Genomic DNA, 27,945 nt, shown 5'->3' with positions numbered 1-27,945 from the left:
GTGTGTTTTGAGGGGGATGGGGCTCTAACAATTTTTTTTAGTTTTCTCTTTTTGAATTTTTTTGGCTTGAAGGGTTTCTGCTAGGGTGTTTTCGGCTTTGTTACCGCTCGGTAAGTTTTCTTTTGATGCTAATTTCATTTTTAGATTTAGCGAATTGTTTGTTGCGCATCGTAAGTGGTGCGAAACTTGGCTTCGCATCTGCGCTAGAAGCTCAGTCTTATTTAAAAGCATTTTTGTTAATGTTTCGAAGGAGAACACCATCATCCGCTTGGGTTATTGACCGGTTCTACATTAAAATTTTGCAAATTGAAATAATTGTATTGCAGTTTAGTGAGCCCTTCATTTTGTATTCCCAAGGAGTAATGACACTTTTCTCTGGGATAAAATGGAGTGGAGAAGACTCTTTCAGTAATTAAGGAGTCTTGTTGCGGTCTGAACTCTTTATTGGATCAATTTTACAGTAAGTGTTTTCACCTAAGATGATTAACCATCTACGCCAAGTGTTCCGTACTTCTTAAGGGATGCTTAAAGACACATCGAACCTCAAAATCAAAAGTTGTCTGGAGGAATTTGATCCGACAAAATTTGGTGGACTTGATGGCATATCAACTTTCTTTCAAAAACTAGGGTTTCAATGAGTTCTTGCCTCAGCAATTCTTTCTAATGTATCAAGTGCCAAAAGAAGTTAATACATAGATGGAAAAGTGGTGCAATACCTCGTATACAAAGTAAATGGATCAAAGAACCACTGTTCGAAATACTCTTGTCTAAAGCTTCAAAAATGCAGCATGGTTTTTATCAGAAACCGATCTGTTGACTAACGTGCTAGTTTTGTTAAACAATTTTTGAAAAACGAATTGAACTGCCCAGAAGTGTCCGTGATTTTATACGGACTTTGCTAAAGCTTTTGACAAATAACTAAGTTATGATCTGAGGAATGAAGGGAGCGATTTTGGTGCTGGGAGACAAAAAACTGGTGCCACACCGACAAAAACTTGGTGCTGGTGACACACCGACAAAAACTTAAAAGTGAACAAAAAAGTCTGTTACATTAGAAGAAATATATAACTCTAAGCACAAAAATTCGACTCATCGTATCTCAAAACACAAAATCTCAATCTTATCGTATGCAACAGGTTGGGTATCAATCTTAAGAGCCTCAATCCAAAAACTTAAGATTTTCCAACAACATTTCCCAACTTGGATTACGGCCGATCGTGTATCAAGCTACAAAGAATTGATGATAAAGGCAAAAGTTCTAATAACAACGTCCTTTTAACTCCTTATTTTTCCCCACAAGTTCATGACGTCGGGTAATCGTTCATTGTTTGAAATTGATCGCTCGATGCTTTCCTGTGCCGCGTTTTCTTCCGTCTCATCCCATCTTTCGTTGGTTTCTCCTTTGGATCTTTTTTTTCTCGTTGCTTCCTATCCTTTGCCTCTTCCTCAGTGTTAACGAGGTCCAGTACTTCTTCCTCAGCCAAATTGAGTCAGTGTTTCTCCATATTTTTGTTTTCCTCTCCACCAAGGTCCTCTAGCTTTTTCACCCATCCAACTCAGGCATCTTCCTCGCGTTCTTTAGTGATGCGCAGTACATATCCAAGCCTCAGCAAGCTCCTTTATTTTTCGGTGAGTCTAGTTATCACCCGTACTTCATTTTTTCCTACCGCTCGTTTAACAAAAATCCACCCTTAAATTTAAGTAACCGAGATGAAGTTTCTACCTTTGTTTTAATTACTTTAAAGCCCTTTTAAAACCAAACCACACAAGGCAAGTAGCCCAAAGCGAAGGTTATCAGAATAACTTCTAATAATATTAGCGTCGATTTTGCCTCAGCCGGTCCCATAATGAGGAGGCAGATGACACTGGGACACCTCCAACCGTAACCGAAGCGGGATTCAAACCCGCGACCTTTGCGTTACAGGACACGCGTCTTGCTCTCCCATTTCTGATCCGGTTACAGCGGGTTGATAAACACATACCTCTACCGCTGAAACAGCTCTGTTGTTCCCTCCAACTTGATCTGTTGCACCCCGCACTACTTAGCACCTGTTCAACTTGTCCAAAACCCTCTTCTACGTACCCCCTCGGGCTTGTGCTTCGACAATTGGATACCGTGATGTCCGAAAACTCTCAACTTCAAGGGCAGACGAGCCCAACTTTTGGTTAACAAACAAGTTATTATTGGTTCTAGACGGCGATTGTTCCCATGGAGTATGTAACGCTGTTCGATTTCAGGTTTGTGTTGACCCATTAGGCCAGTGTCGTCATATCATGGGCAGTACTAATGAGGAGAACGGGGATGTGTTGAGTAATGGGGAAGTGTTATCGGCGATGGATGAGGAGGAGCAGCTGCAAGATAGTTTGAGCAGGAGGGGCTTCTTCTGTGAAGTATGTCGCAGTGTCCCCTCCCTTATCCATTCCAGAACTACCCGAGAACAGAGCAAGACCGAACAGAAGGCCAGTGTTTATTCTGATTAAAATAAGCACAAAATGCCAATGTCTTGAACTGTCATTTTGATATAGAAGTTCAAATGGAGCTTCAGGAAAAAAAAAGACGATAGCGGAGCTCGTCTAATTTGAGAAGGTATTCTCAAAAGATCTTCGATTTTAGTGATCGATGATACGTGTTTTCTCAGTAAAGGCTGAGGGCTCCTTCAAGTTTGTGTGTTTAGTTTTGTTTTATTTGTTTGGTTTGTAGGTGGCGCGTATCTTCAACGACTTCATGTCTTCATCAGCCCTTAAAACTCTGAATTCTCCTTCCATTTTCTCGGCCGAGTGCACGATAGACTTTTTGAAGAAGGGACTCTTCCGCTCCCTGTCCTCCTCCTACTGCTCCCTGGACGCATCTAGGCCCTGGATCTGCTACTGGAGCCTCCACTGTCTCAGCATGTTGGGCTATCAGTGCAGTGAGGAGGAGGCCTCCAAAGTGGTCCACTTTCTGAACAAGTGCAAAGACAGCAAACGAGGCGGCTACGGAGGGGGACCATGTCAAGTTAGTCTAATTGAACCACTACACCACACATGCCACTAATCGTCAAGTACGCTTTTTTTCCACCAGTTTGTCGGATCATTTGCTCATTTTTCTCTGGATCTTTTCCACTTTCCCCACCTTTCAAATTTTCTATTTTTATAGTTCCTTTGAGTGTTTTTATGGCTGAACGCGTGATGTTATTATTTAAGGTATGAAGAACAAATCTGTTCACAATTGTTAGTTTGTTGAATAGGCCAAGCTTCATTGCATTACGACAATGTTTAAATAGTTTTTCAAAATTGATAGGTGAGGGGAGTGGGAGAAACCTTCTCTCTGGTCAGACGTATTTTGATCGTTGATAAAGCTAGCCATGGTTGCCACTGTGTGATGGAAATGTTATAAAGAGTAGTTTTTTTTCGATTGCGAGAGCAAGTGACTACTTGTAATCGGGTACTTGACTTTTCCAATAATTTTTACAAAGCTGTCAGAAATTGAACTTGCTATATTATTGAACCTAAACGTTTTGCAGGATCCTTCTCACTTGATTTAGAGCTATTGCGGGCGCCCTGAAGCCTAAGGTCTAGAATTAGAATCCTGGTCGCACATTTTTTCTGTTTTCAGTAAATACGAAATGGATTTTTTTCTGAGAAAAATTGAACTGCTCGACTTTTGTGAAGTGCCCGACTATCGTATTTTTTTAACCTTGCGATAAGCAAGGGTATTGCAGTCGGGTACTAGACTTTTTTCCCGTAAAAAATTTTTTTCCACAGGATTGTCTCCATTTTCTAGATTTCCTTTTTCAGCACGTTTAACACCTCGAGGTATAGTGCCTAGATTTAATGCGTTACTGAATCTAACATTTTCAGATGTAAAATTGTTTTTTTTGTAGGCTTAATTGATTTCGTCTTTGAGGTACCAAAGGCCTGTGGTTCGAATCCGACCGGGACCTGTTTTTTTGCAAACTTGATTTTTTCTGCTTTTTCGGGCTATCGTCCGTCTGCCTATTTTTGTCGGCTTGATTCCTGTAGCCCGATTGTTATGAAGTTTCAGCTTTCTTTCAAGTTGTTGTAACACCCATGCTTGAGACGAGAGAGCCCAGGAGTTCGATTCCTGGCGGGACCTGTTTCTTTGCAAATTGAAAACTTTCGGCTATTTTGGATATTTGGGTTCCCACCGAAAGAAGTTTTTTTGAAAGTTTGACTTTTCGCTAGCATGCAGAAAGGTCTTTGTAAAGTTTTAAATGGTGCGGGTAATTTTTTTGGTGGACCTGCAGCTGATTTTTTGGTGGACCTTTTTCCCCTAAACATGAAGTTCTTCGATTTAAACAATTTTTAGTATGATTGTCAGTCGCTCTTTTATTTCTAAATTACTAACTCGGATTTTGAGAGTCCGAGTTGGTAAGTTTCTTTTACATTTTCGTTTTAAACATTTTTCAATCTAATCGTTTCGGCTGACGACGTTTTAAATGCTTAGTCACCTTATTGTGCACTATTTTAAGGGCAAAGTTGATAAACTGAAAATTTAAACCAGTTTTAAAATTTTATGTAAAAACGTTTTTGACGTGTAGATGCTCTTGCAATGCTATGCTTGTATTATATCGCAATTTAAAAAAATCAGTTATTATATTTTTGTTGCTCGCTTGGAATAGCCTTGTTTGGAGCTCAATTATTTGTTCTCAAGGCCAAGGTCGAATAATTTTGGCATTTCATATGTATCACTGTATTCGAAGTCAACAAGATCGTTAATATCTGAAGCATTAGGAACAATCTCATGGCTGGTATGGAGGCCATGGGGAAGTTTCGTTCAAGTCCATGGTAAATCTGATAGCGTGTATTTGCAGTTATGGAACAAGGAAATGTGCTCTTAAATATCAAGTGAAATTTTAACCAGAAAACCGTTATTGAAGGATTTGAAATATTATTATTTTTTCAAAAGTTTGGTTTCTTTTGTCTGAGATGAACGTGCTGCTTGTAAAAATGTGCTGCAATTCGGAAAAAGCAGCGTCCGTAAAATGTTTTTCTTTGTTCTGTAGTTGTTGTACTATCAATGGAGAGAATGTAACTGTTTGGGGGCTGACGAAGGTGGATAGAGGCGAAGAGTAAGATAAGAGTAAGTGTGGTATGTAATGTACGTGCATTTAGGTCGCCCATGCTGCACCCACTTATGCGGCAGTGAATGCACTGTGTATTCTGGGCACAGAAGAGGCACTGTTGAGCATAGACAGACAGCAACTAGCAAACTTCTTCCTATCTCTACACCGTAAGACACTCCACACTGACTGCTACTACTCTCCATATACATGTTATTCAAGCTAACAAACAGTAACTCTATAGAAATTTGCTTTTAAGTTCTATTACTGTTAAGAGGTCAGTGTTTCATCCTAAAATTGATTTTTAAAGGATTTTTATGTGCATCGACTCTGTTTTCTTTGAGCCTCTGTTTGACTACACCAGCGAATATGCGGATGAACGCCAATCAAAGTCGCACATTTTAGTCGAAAGTTTCTGTTTTTTTTTGCACAGCTGAGTTAGGTTCGAGGTGTTACTCATAGAGTAATTTCGGATAGGTTACACCGTCTGCTCGTCACGCTATGCTCGGCCGGATAGGTTCGTGCAACTTCTTAGTCTAATACCGATCCTAATCTACTCTTATATCTACTAGTCTCAGGGTGTTTAACTAGTCTCTGCTAGGCTCAATAGATTTAGAGTATACTGGCTTATTGCGACTGCTAAAGTTCTCTTGGAGAGGTAACTAATTTCTAAGTTAAATTCAAATCTCTCTGGTGCTGAAATTACAAGTAATTTCAGCACTTACAAATAAGTGGGTTGTTAGTTAGATGGATCGTGATTGGTTAATATTAAATATTTTATAGAGATAAAATATCCAATTTATAACCAAATAATAAATGAAGTTTATATCTGGTTCCACCCATCCGGGGCTTACAGAGTTTTGAATCTTAGATCTGTAATGAAGGATGGATGTTGGTCGTTGTTGTTTGACGAGCATCATTTCCTGTTTTGTTCTTGAAGAAGAAAGCTCCAAGAAGCTGGAGTCATCGATAGAAAGTTGTTAGTTATCGTTTGACAAAGACTATGACTGTCAATGAAATCAATCTGATTTCAAGTTGGTTTGCTATGATCGTTTGTTCTTGATTGGTTGTGGAGAACTGTGTTTCGATCTGGTTTGGGAATGGCGTGAAGATCGTGTTTGGAGGGGATGCCTTGTAACTCGGATCTGTACGTATACTTGAACATCGAGATGGTCATTGGTCTGATTCAATGAAGTCCTTTTCTGCGAAGTCAAGTCGAACCCTAAATCCTTTATGAGTTGTGATTGTGAGCGGCATGTCAGTTGTATTTAGCCATCCTGTAGGTTGAGTGTGATGGGTTCGTCTAGTCTTTGGATGCTCGTTCTTGTGGTTGTTCGTGATCTATGTACTGCATATTATAATTTTTATTTTTTACAAAATTTTGGTAGTTCTTATTTTTTAGTTATGATTTTGGTTAATTGTTTTCGCAAAAGTGTTTTAGTTTTAGTTCAGTTATTTTTAAGAGTTACTCACACTTGAGTACCTCTTGTCAAAAATAGTGATGTTGTCACAAAGCGTGGATGTAGCACGGTGGGTTAGGCCGGCTATAGAGCATGCTCAGGACGTCCTCTCTGGTGGGTTAGGCCAGGAAGGGGAGTATGATTTCGTGCTGGTTTTTAAAGGGGTCCTGTTTTGTGTTTACTTTTGTGTTCTTTTATTTTTTGTTTCGTTGGTTGTGTCCTTTTCTCAAAAATCAAATTGTTTTTGGTATGGGTTTGTTTTGCGACTTTTTGGTGTTTTATTGTTTCTTTTTTAGACTTGGTAATAGTCTTCAAAAGAATAATTTATCCAGTTTTGAGCTGATTTAATCCGGTTTGGGTACCGTGGGTTTTCTTTTCTTAGTCATGCTGTTAGATTATGGTTTATGGTGTTTAGTAAGCTACGTTGGTTAGTTTGGTTATTTTATAATTCCATTCCAACCGGGTTAAAGGAAAAGTGGAAACTTGTTATTGCTTGTTTAAGTTGTTGTTAGTGCAAACTTAAAACTTGAATTCATTATTTAAAACAATTCTTCGTGGGCGAGCTGTGCGATTGTGGATAGAATTTCTGTGCATTTAAACAGAAGTTATAGAAAAGGTTAGTACTGCATTTCAATCGTATGAGTTTACTGCTTTTAAGGTGAAATTTTACTGCTTTTGGGGTTAAAAGGTTTGCATCGTATTTTAAATTTACTACATTTGGGGAATAATTTAGAAATGAATTTACTGCTTTGAATTAACTTTTACTGCATCATTTAGTGCTGTTGGTTTAATAGAGTTTAAAATGGACAGAGTTTATATTTTTATTTGTCTTTTCTTGTTTTGAAGGTGATCGTGATAAGAAGGCTAAAGAGAATACGAATTACTGAATAAAATGGTTAGTTCGATTTTGATTTAGTTAGTGTGAAAATTATTAAATTCATAAATACCTTTAGTCATCTGGGAAAAAGCCGTGTGGGAAAATATCGTGAATAGCGTCTGAGGTAGTTAGTAGTTTTGCTAGTATGCGTATTATGTTTTTAGTTTGTAACAGTGGCCAAAGCAATTGCAGTGCTTTGATGGTTTTCGGTGCCTACTGCAAATTCATGAGGTGTGTGTTCTGGATTAGATTATAAATTTTATTATTATATTTAGTATTATGAATGAATTCTAAAATGGGTACTTCTATGGGTTGAATGTATTCATGCGGAATGATCAGAGGTCGGGATTCTACGTCATTGAAGGTCTTCGTGAGGGGACAAAAAATATACATTTGAGTGATGGGATCATAATTTCGGAGGATGCCTTGAAAGTTAGTATTTTTAATGCAATACGTGAAGTTTAGAAAAAATGGTGAGCTGTATTTGGAATTAATGAACTGAAATCTGTGGTGGGGTTGGCGTGATGGTGTGTGTAAATGAAAATGATTTTGGATAAAGCGATAGTAAGTAAAAGTATGTGTTTGCTTAGTTCTCAACATGATGTCGTGTGAGCAGAGCAAATCGCGCTCTTTTGGTGTCAGGAAGTGAAAGGTTAGTGAAAATTTTTGAAATTTTTCGTGAAATGATTCATATGCTTGGATGTCCGATAGTGCTTCTGAAATAATGTGATCATGCTTTTTATCTAGTATGTTAAGTGTGAATATGTATGATGATTTAATAAAAAAAACTTTTCTGTGATTTGTGGATTTGCAAATTTATCGTCGTCAAGAAATTGGTCTTGATTAGATCTGATGATGTTATGATCGTAATATTCAATTGAATACTCGTTAGCGCGGGGTGCAGTGAATGTTTTTAGTAATTTTTTATATCCTACGTATGTAAATTGTCGTGGAGTGAGTGCTGTGGTTAATCTGAATAACTCGTCTTTATTCCTTTCAATATCGATAGTGGTGTTATAGAGTGGTAGCGTAAGGGGATTAGTGAAATTATAATAAGCTGTCCAATGAAGTGAGGGTAATAATACATTTTCATCTACAAAATGACGTGGTTCAGGGTTAGAGTCAGATTGATGTAGTGTATTTTGGGGAAATAAAGGTAGGGTTATTTGAAGAAAATTCGTAGTATTGGTGTGGTCTGGAAGATTGATATATTCTCGGGCGGTTCCGGGTTTGGGTGGGAATGGGTGATTGGGGAATTTACGTTTAAAAGTTCTATAAGCACGGTTAGTACTGTTGGATGATTCTGTGGAAGTGGATGAATGAGCTAATGATGGAGTATAATCTGAAATTGGTGTGGGTGTTGGTGGATTTGATGATGTTATTGTTGATGATAATTGGTGAATAGTGAGGGTGTGGGGAGATAGCAATTGTTGTTGGAGTGTTATGAAATTATCTAGTTCTTCGGAAAGTTGGATATTATCAGGGGAGTTGTTGGTGGAGCGTTCATTATTGAATGGGGAGTATGTTGGGGTTACTTGAGAAGGAGTGTAGGGAGGTGTATGTTGGCTATGGGATTGTATAGGTTGGAAAGGGGGTTTTGAAAAGCTTGTTGAGCTGATCGGGGTATGTGTAGAAGGGGATGGTTCTGAATCGGCGAATTCGTCGGGGGTTTCAATATCAGAATCATTGAATTGTGAAATCGTTGTATAAATTGTGATTTCTATGTCAGAATTCATGCCGGATGATGTGTTAGCTTGTGGTGAATCAGGTGGTGGAAAAGCAAAAAGTGGGATAATAGGGAGTGGATTCTGGAGGTTGGCAGGGTGGGAGTTTGATCGGTGGAGTGATCCAACTTGTCTGCTCATCGTGGGCTGAAAAAATGATTATTTTGAAACTGAAAAGGGTGGTATGGGGCTGTTCAATGATTTGTTCGTATGTATTGTCAATTGAAGGTTGTTGTGTCACTATGTGTTGGATGGGGCTTTGTGTGTGGCTGCGTCTTAAGTTTAGGGGGTTTGTGATTGCTAAGTTTCGAAAATTTCGTGAGACTAAAGATAATGGATGATTATTTGGCAAATGGGGTGCCGTAGGTAATGCGTTTGTATTATTATTTGAGTCATCGTATCTGTTGGGATTTGTTGATAGTTTTGTATTGTATTCTTTAATTTGTGCATCTAGGAGGATTTTATTTATTGATGATGAAAATATTCCAAAAAATCATGCAAATATGCGTGCTACGCTGGCTTGTCTGTTTACTTGTGTATGTATTGCGCATGTGTTATAGATTCCTTTTAGTAATGAGAAAAGAAATCCAATAAAATTAAACATTGCGTATAAGATAGTCAATCTTTCTAGGATGTAATTTGGCCATCCTAGAAAGGCTAAAACTTCGTTTTTCAAATTTACAAAACTAAAGATATTGATTGGTGATATATCTTGTGGTCGGTATTTTTCACCGTTTAAATATGTGTAATCTTTGATGTCTTTAAAATATCCGCTGTAATCTTGTGCGTAAATATCTGAAAATCCTGCTGTTTCTGCAAGTTTTCGTAAATTTTGGTCTATTGATTGTCGTTGTATAGTGTCCATTTGTGTTAGTAGTTCTCGAAACTGTTGTGTTCTAATGTGATGTAATCGGATTTAGAGTATATACCGATTGATTGTAAATCGATATTTGGGTTGCGAGCAATAGCTCGAATGCTTTCTGGTGAAAACTTTTTTAGTGGCTGCTTGAGTGTAGGGTATGGTGTAAGTAGATAGTATTTATCTTCGTCAGGGTTTAATTTTACGACGTTGTGGCTGTTTTCTGATCCACATGGGACTGCGGTATCCCAAAAATATGTTCGTCTTGAAAGTGTATCAACAAAATGTACTTTGTTTTTGTAGAACATGGGGATTCTTTTGTAACAACGTTTGTCCTCGAAAACATATAGTGGTGATACTTTTTTGGTGCAAGTATAAAACTATAAAATGTTTCCATCATAGTCAAGGAAACTTGATCTATTTCCGGATAACAAATATCCTGCGTATGGTATTTTGAGTACTGCTAATGCGAGTGACTAGAATTTGTGTTCTTTCTAATTCGCATAGTTGATGGAGTGTTTCTAATTCAGAAAGTGACATTTCTTGGAAAATTCTTCTAATTGTGTAGTCTAATTTCATATCTAAGTGAATGTCATAATTAATTGCGCCAAAATAGGTATTGTTCATTAATGATAGTTCTTGTAAACGTGTGCTTTCACTGTCGTATGGTTCTTGTCTTCCACCAGGATTTCCTGCGTTTTTGCGGAGGTTCACTGGGATGTATGATGTATCTTCGTTTATTAGGTGACGTGTTGCATAGCGGTCAAATTTTATTTTTTCGGTGGTCATGTCGAAACCTTCGTCGTGTTCAACAAGTATTTCGGAGTATTGTGTTTTGTAGAGTGGGTTCTTGTATTTACATGCAAATTCTGTTTCGTGAAATATTTGAAAACGTGTCAATTTATTTTCTATATTATGGATGTTTCTAAAGTTAGTACTTAGTCTTTCAATTGGGTTTACTTTTTCGAATGGGATTGATTCAATAAAATACTTTTGGTGAAGTTTAATCATTCTAGCGTGTATTTTTGCAACTTGGAAAACTGTGCAGGTTTCTTCAGGAAACCATACTATGGTTGCTTGTGTGCGTGTTGTAGGATCGAATATCCTTGATCATTTTTGCAAGGAAGTCTAATGCTTTGGTAAAGAATTGTGTCGTCTTTTAAATCTCGTGTTAGTTGTACTTTTTAAAGTTGTATTTTCCAATCAAAAAACATTATTTCTTGATATCCTTTATTTTTTGTATCTGCTTTGCAATTTGAGGGATCATTGATACCTCTGTGTGGTATCCAGTGTTTATCATGAAGATCATATGTCAGTCTTCCGTGTGTTCCATGAAAGGGGAAATTTCTGTCTAGTCTAATGTGACCTTGGTGTTTTCAAGTTCTGCTTGATGTGCTGAGTCTGGGAAAACTTGAAACTTTACAAGTTTTCTATTCATTCCATCGTTTTGTGTTAAGTTTAATTGTCTAAGTTCATTCTTACAATCTTGAGGGTTAAGATGTAGTAATCTTTCTATATTACTCTGATAGAAAGATTCGTGGTCTTGTCGGTTTTTATTTCCGTTTGAGACTTGCGAGCAATGTACTTTCTTTTCGGAAAATGTTGCTGTAAACTTGTATCCTGTTAATGTTGTTGAACGGGCTTTTGAGTATAGTGTTGCTATTGCATTTGTGCTTTCTATAGCTTGTGGTTCTGATTCGCATTGTGTTACTTGGTTTATAGCGTATTTGTGTAGTGTTTTTTGTTCGTTTTCTTCATAATCATAGTGTTTCTTCACAATCATAAATAATAAATGTTGCTAATAACTCCTGAGGTCCTGTACGAGGGGATGGATTTGTATGCTGTTCGGAAAAAATTAGAAAAAGAATGTGTTGAAATGTAAATATCTTTAAAATATACATGTGTGATAATCCGGAGTATGGGTTATAAAATGTGATATATCCAATTGTGTTTTTAGTGTTTCTATCGTATTTATATATTACTTAAGTTGTTATAAATGGAGTAGGTAGTGATTGAGCTGTTATGTTTGGTGGACTTAGAGAAAAAGGGTGTTGAACATTATTTTTAAGTTTGACTGTGATTTCAAACTTTAATTGGAGACTGTTTTGTTGAAGTATTTGAATGTTATGTTCTCGGATATCTTCGTGAATATCTTGTCTATATTGTAGTCTATTAAACTCCCAACTATGGAGTCGGTTACTTTCTTGATGTTGTCCAAATAGTGGGGGAGGTGCTACGAAAGTATTCCAATCTAATCGTAAAGGGATATTTGACGATGATTGTTCTCGGTATCTAGCGTCGAGGTTGTTTGGAAAACTTTAAGGGAAAAGTGTTGGTGAGACTTGACTTATTGATGGCGTTGACGGAAGTGAGATTGTTTCTGGTAATGATGATAGTGTCGTATCAGAAAAAATATCTATTGGTTCATTTACTATGTTCGGTTCACCTTGTGTATATGAGTGTGTTGTCCAATATGGTGGTCTTTCTTGGGCGTCTGGGGGATTAAAAGGGTTTTCTCGGATTTGTTGTGATGTGGGGGTTGAACCTAGGTAGTCAGAGGGTATATTTGAGATGCTATGTTGTGAAAGAAGTATGGGAGTTTCTGGTAGTGTGCTTTTTGAAACTTCTGAGGTAGTTGGTGTTGGTGATTGAGGTATATTAAAATGAACTCTGGGGGTTTGAAAATTTCTATTTCTTCGCGGATGTATAATTTGTCTGTATCTCAGGTGTATTTTGATTTTGGCTAATATGTCTAACTCGATTGAGGTCTTGTTGCAAGGTGGGGTATAAGTTATATGTTGGTTCACTTAAAGATGCTTGTCGATGAACTGGTTCTAGTGGTTCTGATAAGCGTGCGTGTCGTTCTTCAAAGGTGTATGGATTGTCTTGAAAATAAATGCGTGTTGATGTTTGAGGATTGTTTGTAGTTGTAGGTGATATTGGGCTTTCTTGGGATGTGGTTGGTGGGGGCTGGTAAATGGAGGTATCTTTGAAATATTTGTACTTTAGGCCAAATGATCATGGGTCTTTTTTTTACTTTAGGCTAATTTGCCATTTTTGGTTGGGGGACTTTTGAGGTCTGAATTGGGAAAATATTGTTGATTTTTGTATAATCTGATAGGGGAGGGTTATAATATTGAAGTAGTGTTTTTATTTTAGTTGTCAAGTTTTAGCGAGTTGCTTATTTTTGACCTGGAGGTTGGAAAGTTAGAGTTATAGATATGCCTGGAGATTAATTTCTATCGGCTAAATAAGTTTGTGTTAGCGAGAGCAAGGTGACAATTTGAACGGTTTCTATTGGTTGAATTTGAACTAGAATTAATCGATAATATTTTAGCATGTTTTTACAGAATTGTGAAGGTGTAAAGTGATTTAAAAGAATGTTTACCTTAATCTTAAATCAAGGTTGTTTCTGAAATTCAACTTTCTTCAATATTTTAGAGTGTGGGATGAATGTTTTATAGTTTTTCCGTGGTTGACTTCTAAGACGTGATGATTCTCTATGTTCGGATTTTTGTTTTTGGTTCTGTGGTAAAAATTTTTTTTGTTAATTTTCTATTTTTCCTTTCTTTTTGAGGTATTTTTGGTTCTGGTGTGTTTGATCTTTGAGGGTCTATATTCTGTTGTTGAATTGTTTTTTGTAATTTTGGTAGTATTAACATGTTGATTTTGTTCTATTTTTGAGTTATTTTGAACTATGTGTAAACCTGTGAAAGAACATAATTGAGTTAATTCGCGAAGAGCGTATTCCTTGGGATAATAAGGTAAAAGGTTATTACGATGTTGTATGACTTCTTTCTTGCTGGAGTCAGTAAGTTTGTATGTTACTTCAGTAGGTTTATCAATTAGTTGGTATGGTCCTTTTCGAAGTGGTTGTAATTTTTTGGATATTCCTTTTTGTGTAGTAAAATTAGGTATTAAAACAAATGTTCCAATTTTTAAGTCTGTGGCTGGCATGAAGCGTGAATTAATTTGGTTATTTATATTTTGCCTTTGTAACATTTTTTTTGTTACTTTTTGGTAGATTTCATTGTGTTTTTTATCTCTTTTTAAAATCCATTCGGTATTTGTACCGGAAGCTAATTTCAAAATTTGTGGATGATGAAAGTGGTCTTCATCATGTGTGTGTAACGGTAGGTTATAACAAAGTGAATCCTTGTTGGGTTGACAATAACCTTGTGCATTTTTATGAGCGTTTGCTGTAAACATGATTGGTTTTCGTGGCTTTGATTAAAAACCATTTCGTATGGTGACCTTTCTAAGGTTGTTGTAATTTGTGAATTATAGGATAATGGGATTAATTTTACATCTGTTGACCATTGAGTATATCGTGTATCATTTCCATTAATGATGCATCTGAGGTATTCTTGTGGTGAACGGTTCATACCTTCGACTAATCCATTTGTCCAAGGTGCATGAGATGTACGTGGTTTATGTTTGATATTATATAGGTGGCATAATGTGATGATTTCGTTGTTAATGAATTCTGTGCCGTTATCTGTGACTAGTATTTCTGGTAGTCCGAATTTAGCTATCCAATGTTCGTAAAGTGTTGTGTATGCGTAGTAAGCATTACAATGTGGTACTGGGTTGAGTGCTACGTAGTGTGTAATTGCATCAACAATTACCATAATATAAGAATTTCCTTCGGAGGATGGTGAAATTGGTCCTTTTGTGTCGAATGAAATTCTATGATTGAAATATAGACTTTGTCCTTTGAAATCTTGTTTTGTTGCTATCTGTTTTGATTTGGATAAGGTTTATTTAATTGACATATTTTTCAATCGTTGCATAATACTTTAATCCAAATTGGTGCATTTGGGAAGTAAAAATTTTGTGTAAAATTTGAATATGTCTTTTCTGATCCTGAGTGTCCTTCTGTATGTTGTGTATGGGATATGTCAAATGCTATCAGCATCATGCTGAGGGGGAGACAGGGTACTTTAAAATCGGGAGTTTGATATTCTAAAAGGTCTGTGATTTCATTGATAGTTGTATTATTGTTTTTCTAAAGTATCGGAGGAGTGTTTTATTTCCTAATATTGTTATATCAGCTTTTGTTGGTTTTGTTGTATACTTGTGCCATGATTTGAGTTGGCGAATTACGGGATCAAAATTTTGATATTTCTGTAATAACTGTAGTGTAATTTTTTCTGTTGGTGGTAGAAAAATATTTTCAACTTCTATTTTTGATAAAGGAATTGTGTCGATTGGGTCATGAAGATCAAAAACCTGATTTATCGTGTATTTTGAATTATTTATTGGTAGTCCTGATAAATTTATTTTACCAGTTAAACTTTCTTTTTCTATCAATGGAAAGGTGTCTTTTTTGTGTGGTTGTTGTTTGATTGTTTTTGTTAAGTATTATTTTCTATCCAATGTGAATAGGGAATTGGTTTGAATGTGGATGTTCCTAATAGATCTTCTTCATAGTGGTTATTTTGACAATCTAAATAGAGTGGGAAATGTTGTAAATTATTTATTTGTGACTGATCTATATCAGTTTTTAGTGCATATTTGCATTCCAATCTGGGTGATGTTTCTTTTTTTGCAAGATAGAATTTAATATTTTGTGTTATTTCAACTGTAGTTTTTCGTGTAAGTAGTTCAAGTGGTGTGTTTCTACTTAATGTATCTGGTAGTGCAAGATTTTTTCCTGCTGTCCAAACTATATGTAAGTTTGGGAATTTCATTTAAATTAATTGAAATCTATAAACTCTATGGTTTGGGTTTGATTTCTGTGTAAAAAGAAATATTATAGGTTTATGATCTGTAAATAGGACTGTTGGATGTTTAGATCCAAGTATTAGAGATTCATATTCGGTAAGTGTGTATATTATAGCTGTGCATTCTCTCATGAGAGTAGAGAGTCGTAGTTCAGCTTGTGTAAATAAGCGAGAATTTACTGATATAAGATTCATTTTGTTTGTGTGATTGTAGTAATGCTGCGACGATGCCAAAGTTTGAAGCATCGCACATTGCATAAAATGGTTGATTTGGATCAGGGATTGTATTTGATATTTGTTCTGTTAACAATTTTTTTATTTCGAATCTTGTTTGATGTTCGGTGGTCCATTCGAAGTTATTTTGCTGTCTAAGGATGTTATAGAAAGGTCTTAAGTATAATTGCATTTTTTATACATATTTACTTAAGAACTTTAACATTCCAAGGAATTCTTGGATTTTCTTTTTATTTGTGGGTGGTTGAAGTTTCTAAATCGCGTGTATTCGTGATTTCAATGGAGTTATAGTGTATTTTTCGATAATGTGGCCAAGAAATTTTACGCGTGTTAGAAAAAAAAATGTGATTTGTCTGGGGCTGCTTTCATGTTTTTGTTTTTGAGTATTTGATGATATTGTTCTAAAATTATAAACATTTCGTCTTTCGTTTGTGACTGCATGAAAACATCATCTAAGTATGTTATTGCATGTTTCCTGAGTATAAGTGGTCCAAAAATTTTACTCATAAAAGCTGAAAAAGCTGCTGGTCCTATGGAAATACCATAGAATAATCTATTAATTTCGTATTGTTGATTTCCAATAACAAATTGTGTTAATCGTCGTGACTGTTCATCTAGTAGCATTTGATTGTATGCACTATTCATATCTGCGGCTGTGAAGTATTTACCATTTATTTTTGTTAGAATTACTTGAATAGGTTCAATGGGTCAATTACATTTAGTTTCGTCAATTAGCGAAGATGATAACTGGGTTGATAAAGGTGTTGTTCCTCTTTGTTTACTGGTGATATAATTTCATATTGTTCTAAAATGTCAAGTAGTCTGTTTACTTTATCTTGTAAATGTATCGGTACTTTACTTGCTCGTTGTTTTTTGAAAACTGCGTCAGCTTTTAAAGGTAAATGTAGTGGTGAACTAATTTTTTCAACATCGAATTTTGATGTTGCATAAACTGTTTGTTGGAAATTTTAATAATAGTTCGGCTAATTTATCGAATTCTTTTTGTGTTATTTGAGAATGTTGAAAATTAAACATTGTTAGAAACTTTTGTTGTTCTTCCGTATAATGTGATATTTTAAACGTTGGTTTAAAATATGGTGTTTTTGTGAAGTTGTCAGTGTGTCTTTTTTCGTTGCTTATTATGTTGTTTATTGATACTTCTTCATCAAGAATTGTGGATTGACATATGTCTAGTAATTGTAGTATATTATTGACTCGATATGCTACTTCATTTGTGGGTGAATTTGTAGCATTTGTTTCGCAGTATCCTAAGAGTCCTAAGGGTAGTGTTATCTGGTATGGTGAATTGTTATAGACGTGTAATGAAATAATATCTGAGTTTGAATGTTTCATATATTTTATGTATGAAATTGTGATTCGAAAAAATTTATGGATGAGTTTAAATTCAAGGTCTGACATAAAGAGATGTTGTTTGTTTTGGTCTTTATCGTACTGGTGGACTTGTTTGATTGAAAAGTTATATAGATTTCCTGATAGTGGTTTCAGGTATTTTCGTTCCTGATTGTAAATAGGATAAAACTTGGAGAAAAGTGGTGGTTGTTTGTTTAATCTTGTTTAATCTGAAAGAATGTTAAGGATGTGTTTTTTGTCCTTGTGTATTTATCTTTTATATGGAGTTTGCTATTCAAAATGTTGATTGTGGGAATATACTTAGTTATAAATGGTATGCCAATGATATTGTGTTTTATGTCTGTAATGTGAAATGTTTGTTTAAATGGTTTATTGAGTGTTTTATTTTGTTCCATTGTTTTAGTGGGAACAAGGAAAAGTTGGATTCTTCCGTAATTTACTAATGTTGATCCTTGTGCTGTTGCTAATTTACTGGCGGTCTTTATAGGTGTTAGGATTGGGTGTAGCGATTTAATTTCATTCCAAGTAGGGATGTTAATAATATTTGATTCTGCTCCTGAATCAATTAAAAAATCTATTTCAAGATCGGGTGGTTAAAATTCTTTACTTTTTGGGCTTTCTAAGAGAAATGGGATTGTTGTTTTTCTCTTGGCTGTTCTTTTTGTATATTTTGATAAATGTGATTTGTACTTGAGCGTTGTTTTTCGTTATTGACTACTGTATTTATTTCGTTTACATTCTGTTCAATTGATACATCGTTTCTTATGGGTCTAGTATAGTAGTCTTGAAGAAGTTCCGATTGACTTTCGTAAATGTGTGAACTAAAGGGTTGTTCGTATATAATGGGTTCGTAGTCGTTTTCGACTGTGATAGTGTTATTTGAATCTATCTCGCTGTCTGTTGATTCACAATTAATGTGGTTTAATTGTAGTTCGGTAGTTTGTGTTGTCAATACCAGGGGTTCTGAAGTTGTTTCTTCAGTTGTTTGTACCTGATTAATTTGTCGCTGATGTTTTGGTGTGTTACTTCTATATTTGTGTTGGGAATCAGGGTAACGATTGTTGTTTCGATAAGGGGATTGAGAATAATTTCTTCGATTGTTATAGTTGGGATTCCTATTTTGTGAGTTGTTTCGTGACCTATTATAATAATTGTTATTGTTTCCTTGATAATTAGATCTGTTGTAGGAGTTGTTTCTTGATCTATTGTTTTGGTAACGTTGGTTTCTGTTATTTGAATAACTTCAATTTCTGTTATTTGAGTAGTTTCTATTTCTATTGTATGATGAATTACGTGATCTATCGTTTGAATAGTGTCTATTCCTAGAATGTGAATGGGAACTGGTATCAAAAAATTCTCTTCTGTTTGAATTTGATCGTGAGTAGTTGTTTCTATACTGGTTATTTTGGCTATTTGATCGACTATATCTATTTTGTGAGAAATTTCGTGAATTTCGTTGTTCTGGTGATCTACCTCTATAATTGAGATTATAGGGCGATTGGTTTCTTGAGTAATTTGAGTTATTTGGGAGTTGTTTACCAGAGCTGTTATTAATATTTATATTTTTGTTTGGTAAATTTTGATCCTTTTTCATGTATTGGTAGAATGATTTGTTTGGTTCTTTGTACTTTTGTGGTTTATTTTGGTTATCTTGTTGTTTTTGTCTACATTCGGCAATGCTATGTCCGTATCTTCGACAATAATTACACCATTTCTTGAAAGATGGTTAGCCTTTGAAATTGGGATTTTTCTCATATATGTTCAAAATTTCAGTGATTTTTTCAGTTAGGTCTACATCTGAATCGTGTAGGTTGTTTATTTGTGTGGTATTTGTTTCGATTCTATTGAGGTATTGTAGTTTAAGATTTTCTGTTTCTTCAAGTTTCATTGTGATGTGGCTTGTTCTAATTTGTCAACTAGTTCTCTGAAATCTAAATCTGGTTCTCGAATCGATGAGGGATGTGATGCTCTCTTTTTTATAGCTATTTTTCTTAATTGGGGTGTTAGAGTCATCATTAAAATTTCTGTCATTTTCGTGTTTTTATAATCATGAGTGTTTAGTGAATATGCTTTTCGAACTAGTGTTTCGATTCTAACTGCCAATTGTTTAATTGTTTCGTTGAGTAGTCTGCGAATTTCATTGCATAAAACTCTTTTGGTGTTGTTTATTTCTTTCAGAATCAAACATTTTTGAAAATTCTTGTGTAAATCTTTTCCAATTTGTTTTTATATCTATTGGTAAAACTGAAAACCATTTCTGAGCTGCGCAATCAAGTGTTGTTTGGATTAACGCTGTGCGTCTATGTATCCAATTTTGATGCAGTGGTGTATTAATTGGTTCAGGTCCGATATGTAAAATTAAGTTTGCTGTGACTGCATTTAAATAGTCTTCTACAGAATATTCAGGGTCTGTGCCTGTGAATACCATTAGTGGTTTATTTGATGTTATTGATGATCCACCCATGAGGTATGGACTCATAGTCATTTGTAGTGATTCTGCGGCATTTGGCATTTGTGAAAAATTTGTCAGTTGGTTTTTTGTTATCTCATGTTGTTGCAAATAATATGGTAGTGGTATTTCGTTTTGCATTTGTGTTGGTTGATAATAATCAGTTTTTGCTGGGTTTTGTGAATAAAAATTATTATGTTGGGATTCATAATTTGATCTAGGTTGTCGCATATGTTGTTCTCGTGTATATGGTTCAAAAATATCTGGTTGATTTACGTGTTAAGACTGGAGTCTTTGGTTTTGAAAATTTTGTTGATGGTTTTGGTCATGAAAATCGTCATCATCTGATGAATGATAATTATGTGTATAGTAAGGTGTTTTTTGTTTATATTGGTATGGTTTTTTACTATTTTTATTCTGTTGAAAAAATAGATAGTTTTCACTTGGGTCTGTTGGAATATGTGGGTTATCATTAACATTTACGAAATTTGATGTGTGTTGTTGGGGATTTTGTCGTTGTGAAAATGAACGATTATGCTGATTTGTAGAAGGAGGTTTAGATGTTTGCGATCTATTTACATAGTTATAATTGTGTTCTGCAAAATTACTTCTGGTGAATACTCTTTGTTTTTGTGTTGGTTTCGTCTTTGGTCTAAATGTTTGGTAATCCATATGTGAATATTTTGGAGCAACCGAGGGTTTAACTGTAGATTGTAATGTTACTTGGGGTAACATTGAAATCTTTGGTTTTGGCGTTGTAAGGTTTGGATGTATTGGTGAAATACTCTGTTGTGTGGTTGTTACAATTGTTTCAACTTTTTCTTCATTTATAAAATGTGATGGTGTTTGAATATCTTGTGTAAGATTTCTAGTTCCCTTTAAGTTTTCTTGTTGTACAAGAGTTGAATTTAAACTATTATTTTGTCGTCTATCAGGTAAAAATGAATTATAGTTTAAAGGTGTTGCATCTATTGTTAGTGGGATTACTTTTATATAATCTTTTTGAATAGTTTTTGTACTGATTGCTTGACTTGAGATGTCTATTGGAATGTTCAGAAATAATGGATGAGACCATTCAGGGTCCCAAACGTAATCTGATTGTTCGGCGATGACAGTGTCATCAATTTTACTCTGAGGTCTACAATTTTTTCTTGCTTGTGCAATTAAATCTATTTTGTGGGTAAAATAGTCTATTATAAACCATGCTAAGATTTTTTGTAAATCGTGTTTAACATTTGGTGAAGTTTCGTTATTCGAAAAATTTTCACGGATTGTGTTTAAAAATGCTGAGAATGCGGCAATTTAATTTCTTACATTTGTGTTTACATTTGTGTTACATTTGTGATGTTTGAACCGGTAATGTGCTTTCGGTTTCTGTTTTTTCTAGTATAGATAAATAATTATATATTATTGCAAAAACATCGTTAGTGAAAATTCAATTTGCTCTGTGAATTTTGATGTTGTATGTTTTTAATGTATTCTGTGGATACTTTTGAAAATTCTATATCGACATCATCTGTTTGGATAACATATTTGCCATGGAAGTTTCTTGTTGTACTGAGTTCTATGGTGTAAATTCCATATTGTTGTGTTAAGTTACATATTCTTTTTATGTAGTGATCGACATTTTGTCTTTTGATTTTTATTTCTGGGAATTTGCTTTACATGGGCTAATTCCTTGTTCAAATATATTTGCGATTAGGTTATGACAAAATTGTGTTTGTCCTCTGTCTTCAGTGAGTGAAATGATGATAAATGGGAAAACAGAGTCTTCGTCTGGACTTTCGTCACTTGGGCTTTGACTCATTTTTTCGTTTTATGACTGTCAGTGCGTATGTTCAATGTGTCTGATTGGTTGGTTCCAACTGTATAAACGTACTGGTTTATTTTTGTATATCTTTTTTACTCTTCTTTTTCCTTGTTTCGATGAATGTGATGTAGCTTCTGAATCGGAAAAGTATAATTGATCATGAACTGGGTGATTTTTATTTACTGTATCTTTTAGTTTGTAGAGTGCATCTAAATCGCTGACTTCTGATTCAGAGACTGCGTTTCTACGCTTTGAAAATCTTTTTCGTGTAATTTGTCTTTGCTTACTTGCAATTTTTCATTTTATTGTTTGAAGTTTTGTGCGAATATATCCGATTGTTTGTTTATGCGGTGTAATTACAAGATCGTATGTTTCGTTTTTTATTTTACAATTGTGTAGTACGATTGTTTGTTTATTTCCTAATTTGTTCAGTGACATAAGGTTTAGGATGAAGGATGCAAGGTTGTAATTAGTGATTTTAAAATCCTTACGATTTTTGGTTAGCCTAACTTGGGTCTTTTATGTACGGTTGGAGAAAAGTACATATCGATTCCGAAGAATGATTTTTACTTTCTCGTGGCTATTCTAAGTTAAGGTGTTATCTTACTTAGGGGTAGTGATTGTGTTCAAGGGTTGGAGAATAGTAAATCGATCCACAAGGTTCAGGTATATTTAGAACACAGGTAGTTCGTTAGAAATCATACTTACTAAGATTTAAGGTTTAGCCTGGGTCAGGTAAGAGGGGGGATTAAGTGAAGGATGAATAACCGAAGTTCTCACTGTTTAGCCTAATTTGAATGGTTAGTGTGGTTGAAAAATTTCTATTAGTCCTGGGTCTTTAAAAAGGGTTGGGTTGTGAATCGATGTTTGAGATCGTTAGACACTTTATTATGGGTGGGGGAGAACAAAATTGTTCTTTTTGATCCAAGGATAGGCCTTGATGATCAGTATATAATGTTTAATGATACAAAATGGATTTAATTTAATTTTTAATGGAGATCCAAGGGAAGCCTTGATGATCTAGTTTAAGATTGAATAAATTGAGATGAAAGAAAGATAAAAATTCAGATAAGGTTTTAAAGATAATTTGAATTTATTTGATAAAAAGCTCAGTGTTTGATTATTTTAGTGCTTTAAATGTTTGCTATTATGTTTAGGTGATGAAGCGGGGGATGCCAGGATGATTTGTATATACTAATAGTTGATGATCATTTCAACTAATTTTTCTTTTTTCTTTCAATAAATAAATTTTTCAGATATCTTTTTCAATTTTACTGCAGATTTAGAGGGAACGATTTGAGATGTTTTTATAAATCGTTATTGTACAATAAAAAAATAGGATTTAGCGCCTCTAGTAATCATTGAAGATTTTTCTTCAAGGGTTCTATGTTTATAAATGAAAATCTAAATTCTTTGTTAATAAAATCCTAAATATAAAAGTTTGGTCTGGCCTTTGCCGTGCGACCATGAAACTTAATGGCAAGTTCCTTCGTAGTCGTAGATCCTCTCTTGTCCGAGGTCTTCTTCCAATGCCTGGTAGTCTATTATTGTGCGGAATAGCGGTTCTGATCTATTGAGTCGTAGAGACATTTCAATTAGATTATTATCATGTAACATTTTTGATAATATTTTTGTCTAATTCTAATCTATCTGTTACTTCTAAACTAATTTGTTTTTTAAGGTCTTGATCGAGACTTATGGTCGCACCAGATGAGTTAGGTTCGAGGTGTAACTCATAGAGTAATTTCGGATAGGGTACACCGTCTGCTCGTCACGCTATCATATTTTTGACCGGATAGATTTGTGCAACTTCTTAGTCTAATACCGATCCTAATCTTACTCTTATATCTACTAGTCTCAGGGTTTTTAACTAGTCTCTGCTAGGCTCAATAGATCTAGAGTATAATGGCTTATTGCGATTGCCAAAGTTCTCTTGGAGAGGTAACTAATTTCTAAGTTAAATTCAAATCTCTCTGGTGCTGAAATTACAAGTAATTTCAGAACTTACAAATAAGTGGGTTGTTAGTTAGATGGATCGTGATTGGTTTATATTAAATTTTTTATAGAGATAAAATATCCAATTTATAACCAAATAATAAATATAGTTTATATCTGGTTCCACAGCATGTCATCTGAACTTCCTAGTTTCTACACATGCGAGCTAGCGTATTGTCATTTCGTGGTAATTTTGCTGGCAAAATATTAGCAATAAAATAGCATCTGGTTGTTTCTTTTATCAGTATCTTGGATAAATTTACAAGCTCTATTAAATATTTAAATGCGGGCTTCACTATCTCGCCATGTTTAAGTCTTATTTTTGCATGTTTAAGCTATATCGTATGTTGCAATGGTTAAGATTTTTTTTCGATTTTCCTGTTTGAATCTATCTATTATATATTTAAATGCGGGCTTCACTATCTAGCCATGTTTAAGTCTTTTCAACGTATTATTTTTGCATGTTTAACCTATATCGTATATTGCAATGTTAGGATTTTTTTTTTATTTTAGTGGTTATTCCTCCGAGTATAAAATAAGCAGCTCAATAGTGTGACGCTGTCAGGATTCCCCAAAAGGTTGCGCATTTGGCCTCCAATTACGGATGATCAAACCCTTTTAGTGTACGAAATACAACGATTTTCGTGATTACTCAAAAATTTTTCAGAAAACACAAATTACAAAATAATTTTAAAAAATTCTGTCTTTTTTTGGATCCTTCTTTTTCTATCCTTCTTTTCGATCTTTTTTTTTATATTTTTTTGATTCTTTTGCTTAAATTTCTTCAATATTTTTCGATTTCTTTTTAATCCTTCTTTTCGATTTTTTTCAAATTTTTTCTAATATCTTTTTCTAAATTAAAACTTAAATTTTCAAAAAAACTTGATGTAATTTTTGTTTTCAAAGTTTGAAATGCCTCACCCTTTAGTTGGGTTATGTCAGAGTACTCTCAAGGATTGCGAATCTTGTCTCCAAATGTGACGGCTCAAATCCTTATAGTTTTCGAGATATGACGTTTTTTGTAATTTTTTCCAAAAAATGTCGAAAACTTTGACACAATTTTTGGCAACCTTTGAAGTGGTCGAAACTTGGAAAAAATTGTTCAGTTTCTGTTGCTTCTCAAGCCTATTAAGTTCAGCTTTGTTTACACTTAAGTATATTTTTACGACATGGTAAATTGGCTGAATATTGGTTTCGGAAATATATAGCAGCTGTTTTTAGTATCCACCAGAATAGTTCTAGACAAAACGCAACTCGAAAAACTAAATTAGAACTGGGCCATAAAAGGTTTTTTAAATAGAACTGGACCATATTTAGTTAGAACTAAATTTAAAAAGGTAAATTAACAGCGATAGTTTTTAAACAGTTAATCTTGTAATTGAGCTCTAAACATATGCTTTTGTACGCTCAAAATTATCTTCCTTCACTCCGTGAACTTTGTTTCACAACTGAAACCGAAAATGACCAGAAAAATATGTTCAAAATTGTAGCACTCCCCAAAATTAGCACACCGTTGTCCTAGAGTTCTCAATCTTTGACATATAAAAGGTCGATTTTCTATAACTTCATTTTACACTTCCACCTCAGTAGAAACGCGGATGTTTAGTCTTCTGGGGTTATGAGAAAAACCGAATGTTCAAAATGTCATATTTGTGATTCGAACTCTCACCGAAATCAATTTCAATTCATTTTATTTACTGTCTCTGCCACGTGGCTTGTTGTTTTTTTTTGTGATGGAAGCGCTCTTTTGCATAAAGTCATGGGAACTGTTGAAGTTTCTGAATTTTCTCGACCAACTGGTGATACCTGAAATTTATTTGTATGGAAGGCAAATTATAATAACTTCAATGAAGATCCAAAAATTCATAAATCCCCTTATTAGAAGTCGATAAACGTAGAGCAAACTCTAACATAGGTCGCGATAACTTTTTAAGGAAAAGTCTCACAATTCGTTCAGGCTCAATTTACTTTTTTGCGGTTTGATTTTTGATTTAAGTTCAGTTCATTTCCTTAGGTAAAAGGAGGGCAAACTCCACTATTTATCAGCGAAAGTTGCAAAAAATATATTTTTTCATGGGAGGTTTTTGGCCTAGTGTGAGACCCCTTATGTATTGTGTGCGATTTGTATTTTCACATTGTGTTTGAAACATCACATGGTTTGAAATTTTATCAGTGCCGAGAAACAGCGTTTGATTTTTTTGTTCTTACCAAGATAGCTGAATGTTTAAATGCTTTATTTCAATTCACGAATAGCAATGAGTTAAATAGTATTGCAATAAGTCATATAAGTTATTGATAAGTAGCTCCTCTGACTTAATTTCAACCAAGCCACCACAAAAATCAAGAAAAAACGGTTTTTTTGAATTGTGATTGATTTTGAGCAGTGCATAATTAACTTTAAACTCGAAATGCTGGGTTTTTGCCAAGCACCTGGTTGTTCTTGTGATTAATTTTGATCAAGTGCCAATAAAATTGGTGAAGAAAGTTATATAGGTTGAGTTTATTTTTTTTGGAACTTGTTCGCGCAAAATTTGATCTTTTGATTTTTTAAAGTTCATTTCAATATTATTTGCTATAAGGGAGGTAAAATGTCCTCTTCAATTACGAAAGGGGAACTTGCGCGAAAGATTGTGATTGGTTTCAAGTTTCAAAAGTGGATTTCATTTTTTTTTCACAGCGAAATAAGAAAATTACATATTGATTCAGTTTTCTGTAAATCAAAAAAGTGTTAAATATAATTTGTTCCCGAAATTCAAAAAGCGTTAAGTTCATATATATTTTATGAAGTTCAAAAAAAATAATTAAGTCATTTTTTCGGTTTCCGTGCGTTCATTGACACTTTTCTAATTGTATGTTGGCTATGTTTACCCAAAAGAGCTAGCGAGTATATTGCCATATTTCTCCAACCTAACTCGCAAAAAAGTTTAATTTTAAGTATTCTTCAATTTTTTACTGACTAGGGTTCTGTAAGCGTGACTGACACACTTGTGTAGAGCAGTCCACTTGAAAACTGGGATTCCCGATGGGTGAAGTTCGATTTCCGTACAGGTCATTTGTTTTTCAAAACCCATTGCTACTGTTATTTCGTAGCTTGTTCTCTTTTTTGACATTTTTAAGCTACTTCTTGGCGTTTTTTGCTTGTTTGCTGAATGCAGCTTTGCCTCTGTGTTGACTGTATGCTGTTGCTGTTTGCAGAGCCTGATGGCAGTTATGTGATGCATGAGGATGGGGAGGTTGATGTGAGGGGGGTGTACTGCTGTGCCTCAGTGGCCACCCTGCTCAACCTCATGCACACACCCTCCTCCTCCCCCCTCTTCGCCAACAGTGCCTCGTGGGTGTCCTCGTGCCAGACGTACGAGGGGGGCTTCAGTGCAGTGCCCTTCAGTGAGGCCCACGGGGGATACACGTTCTGTGGATGGGCCAGTCTAAACCTACTGGACAGAGTTTATCTGTGTGAGATGGAGTCACTCGTCAAGTGGCTCTCATCCAGACAGATGGCATTCGAGGTCACTACTAAGATCATTCTGTTCTCTTTCTTCTCATTTCAAGCGATAAATAACCCACACAAAATTGAGTTTCCTTCAAAAGCAAAAAAAAAGTACGTGATTCGTAATATTTTGTGGTAATGAGTTTTGTAGGTTATTATATGATACAAGCATTCGGTTAACGAACAAATCCATCCTCTGTTTTCTTATTCTCATCGGTAGGGTCGTTTTTAAAATCTGGAATCCCTTTGATGTTTGTTTTAAGTCTGTTTTTGTATGTTTTGTAGGGAGGCTTCAGTGGGAGGCCGAACAAACTAGTGGACTCGTGTTACTCCTTCTGGCAATTAGCCCCACTCTACATCGCCCAGTGTATACTCCAGACTAGCCCCAAAGAGGGAGCAAAAGGAGAAGGGGGAGGAGAGTGGGACAGACAGGCAAGCGCGACTAGAGAGTCGCTGGAGGAATTGGGAGCGCCATTGTTCAACGCAGAAGCACTCACAGAATACGTGCTACTCTGTTGTCAGAACTACAATGGGGGCTTCCGGGACAAGCCAGGAGCGAACAGAGACTTCTACCACACTTGTTATGCACTCAGTGGTCTCTCACTCGCCCACAATTACCCCTCCCCCTCTGAACTGCATAGAGACATGGGTCCCCTCCAGTTGGAACCCATCAACCCTCTCTTTAATGTCACCCACTCCAGTGCAGACAGATGCAGACGCTTCTTCGCAAACATGCCAACAGTCTCAGTTTCCTCAGAATAGACCAAAATGTGCAAGCTAACAGCAGTAGAGTTAGTGGTTCAAAACTAGTCAAACTCCCACTTTGCCCCTCATTAGTTTCCTATTTTATTAGCTTCAGCTGAATTCCCTTCGACTTAGTTACTTTTTGT

General features: G+C 35.2%; 1 protein-coding gene across 2 annotated transcripts; it reads left to right on the top strand.

Moving 5' to 3' along the window:
• Window positions 1–122: 122 nt before the first annotated feature.
• Window positions 123–27,945, top strand: LOC134847711 (protein farnesyltransferase subunit beta-like). 2 transcript variants are annotated; one of them, XM_063864892.1, is made up of 6 exons: window positions 123–460; window positions 2,239–2,460; window positions 2,702–2,995; window positions 5,116–5,233; window positions 26,764–27,074; window positions 27,341–27,945. In XM_063864892.1, exons 2-6 carry the CDS (start codon window positions 2,275–2,277, stop codon window positions 27,815–27,817), a joined length of 1,386 nt encoding a protein of 461 aa, XP_063720962.1. In that variant the 5' UTR covers window positions 123–460; window positions 2,239–2,274; the 3' UTR covers window positions 27,818–27,945. The 2 variants fall into 2 exon arrangements, with proteins under 2 accessions (XP_063720962.1, XP_063720960.1); XM_063864890.1 differs by lacking the exon at window positions 123–460 and adding an exon at window positions 2,068–2,165.

The sequence above is a fragment of the Symsagittifera roscoffensis genome, chromosome 6 (genome assembly GCF_963678635.1).
Source record: "Symsagittifera roscoffensis chromosome 6, txSymRosc1.1, whole genome shotgun sequence".
NCBI lineage: Eukaryota > Metazoa > Xenacoelomorpha > Acoela > Convolutidae > Symsagittifera > Symsagittifera roscoffensis.
Note: the sequence above shows the minus strand (reverse complement) of the source record. Positions and strands in the feature narration are given on the sequence as shown.

Bases quoted from the DNA above. Each gene is read 5' to 3' on its own strand.
- LOC134847711 (XM_063864892.1), top strand. From the start codon at position 2,275: ATGGGCAGTACTAATGAGGAGAACGGGGATGTGTTGAGTAATGGGGAA. The intron at 2,996-5,115 runs GTTAGTCTAATT...ACGTGCATTTAG, and splicing joins ACGGAGGGGGACCATGTCAA to GTCGCCCATGCTGCACCCAC. The intron at 5,234-26,763 runs GTAAGACACTCC...TGCTGTTTGCAG, and splicing joins CTTCTTCCTATCTCTACACC to AGCCTGATGGCAGTTATGTG.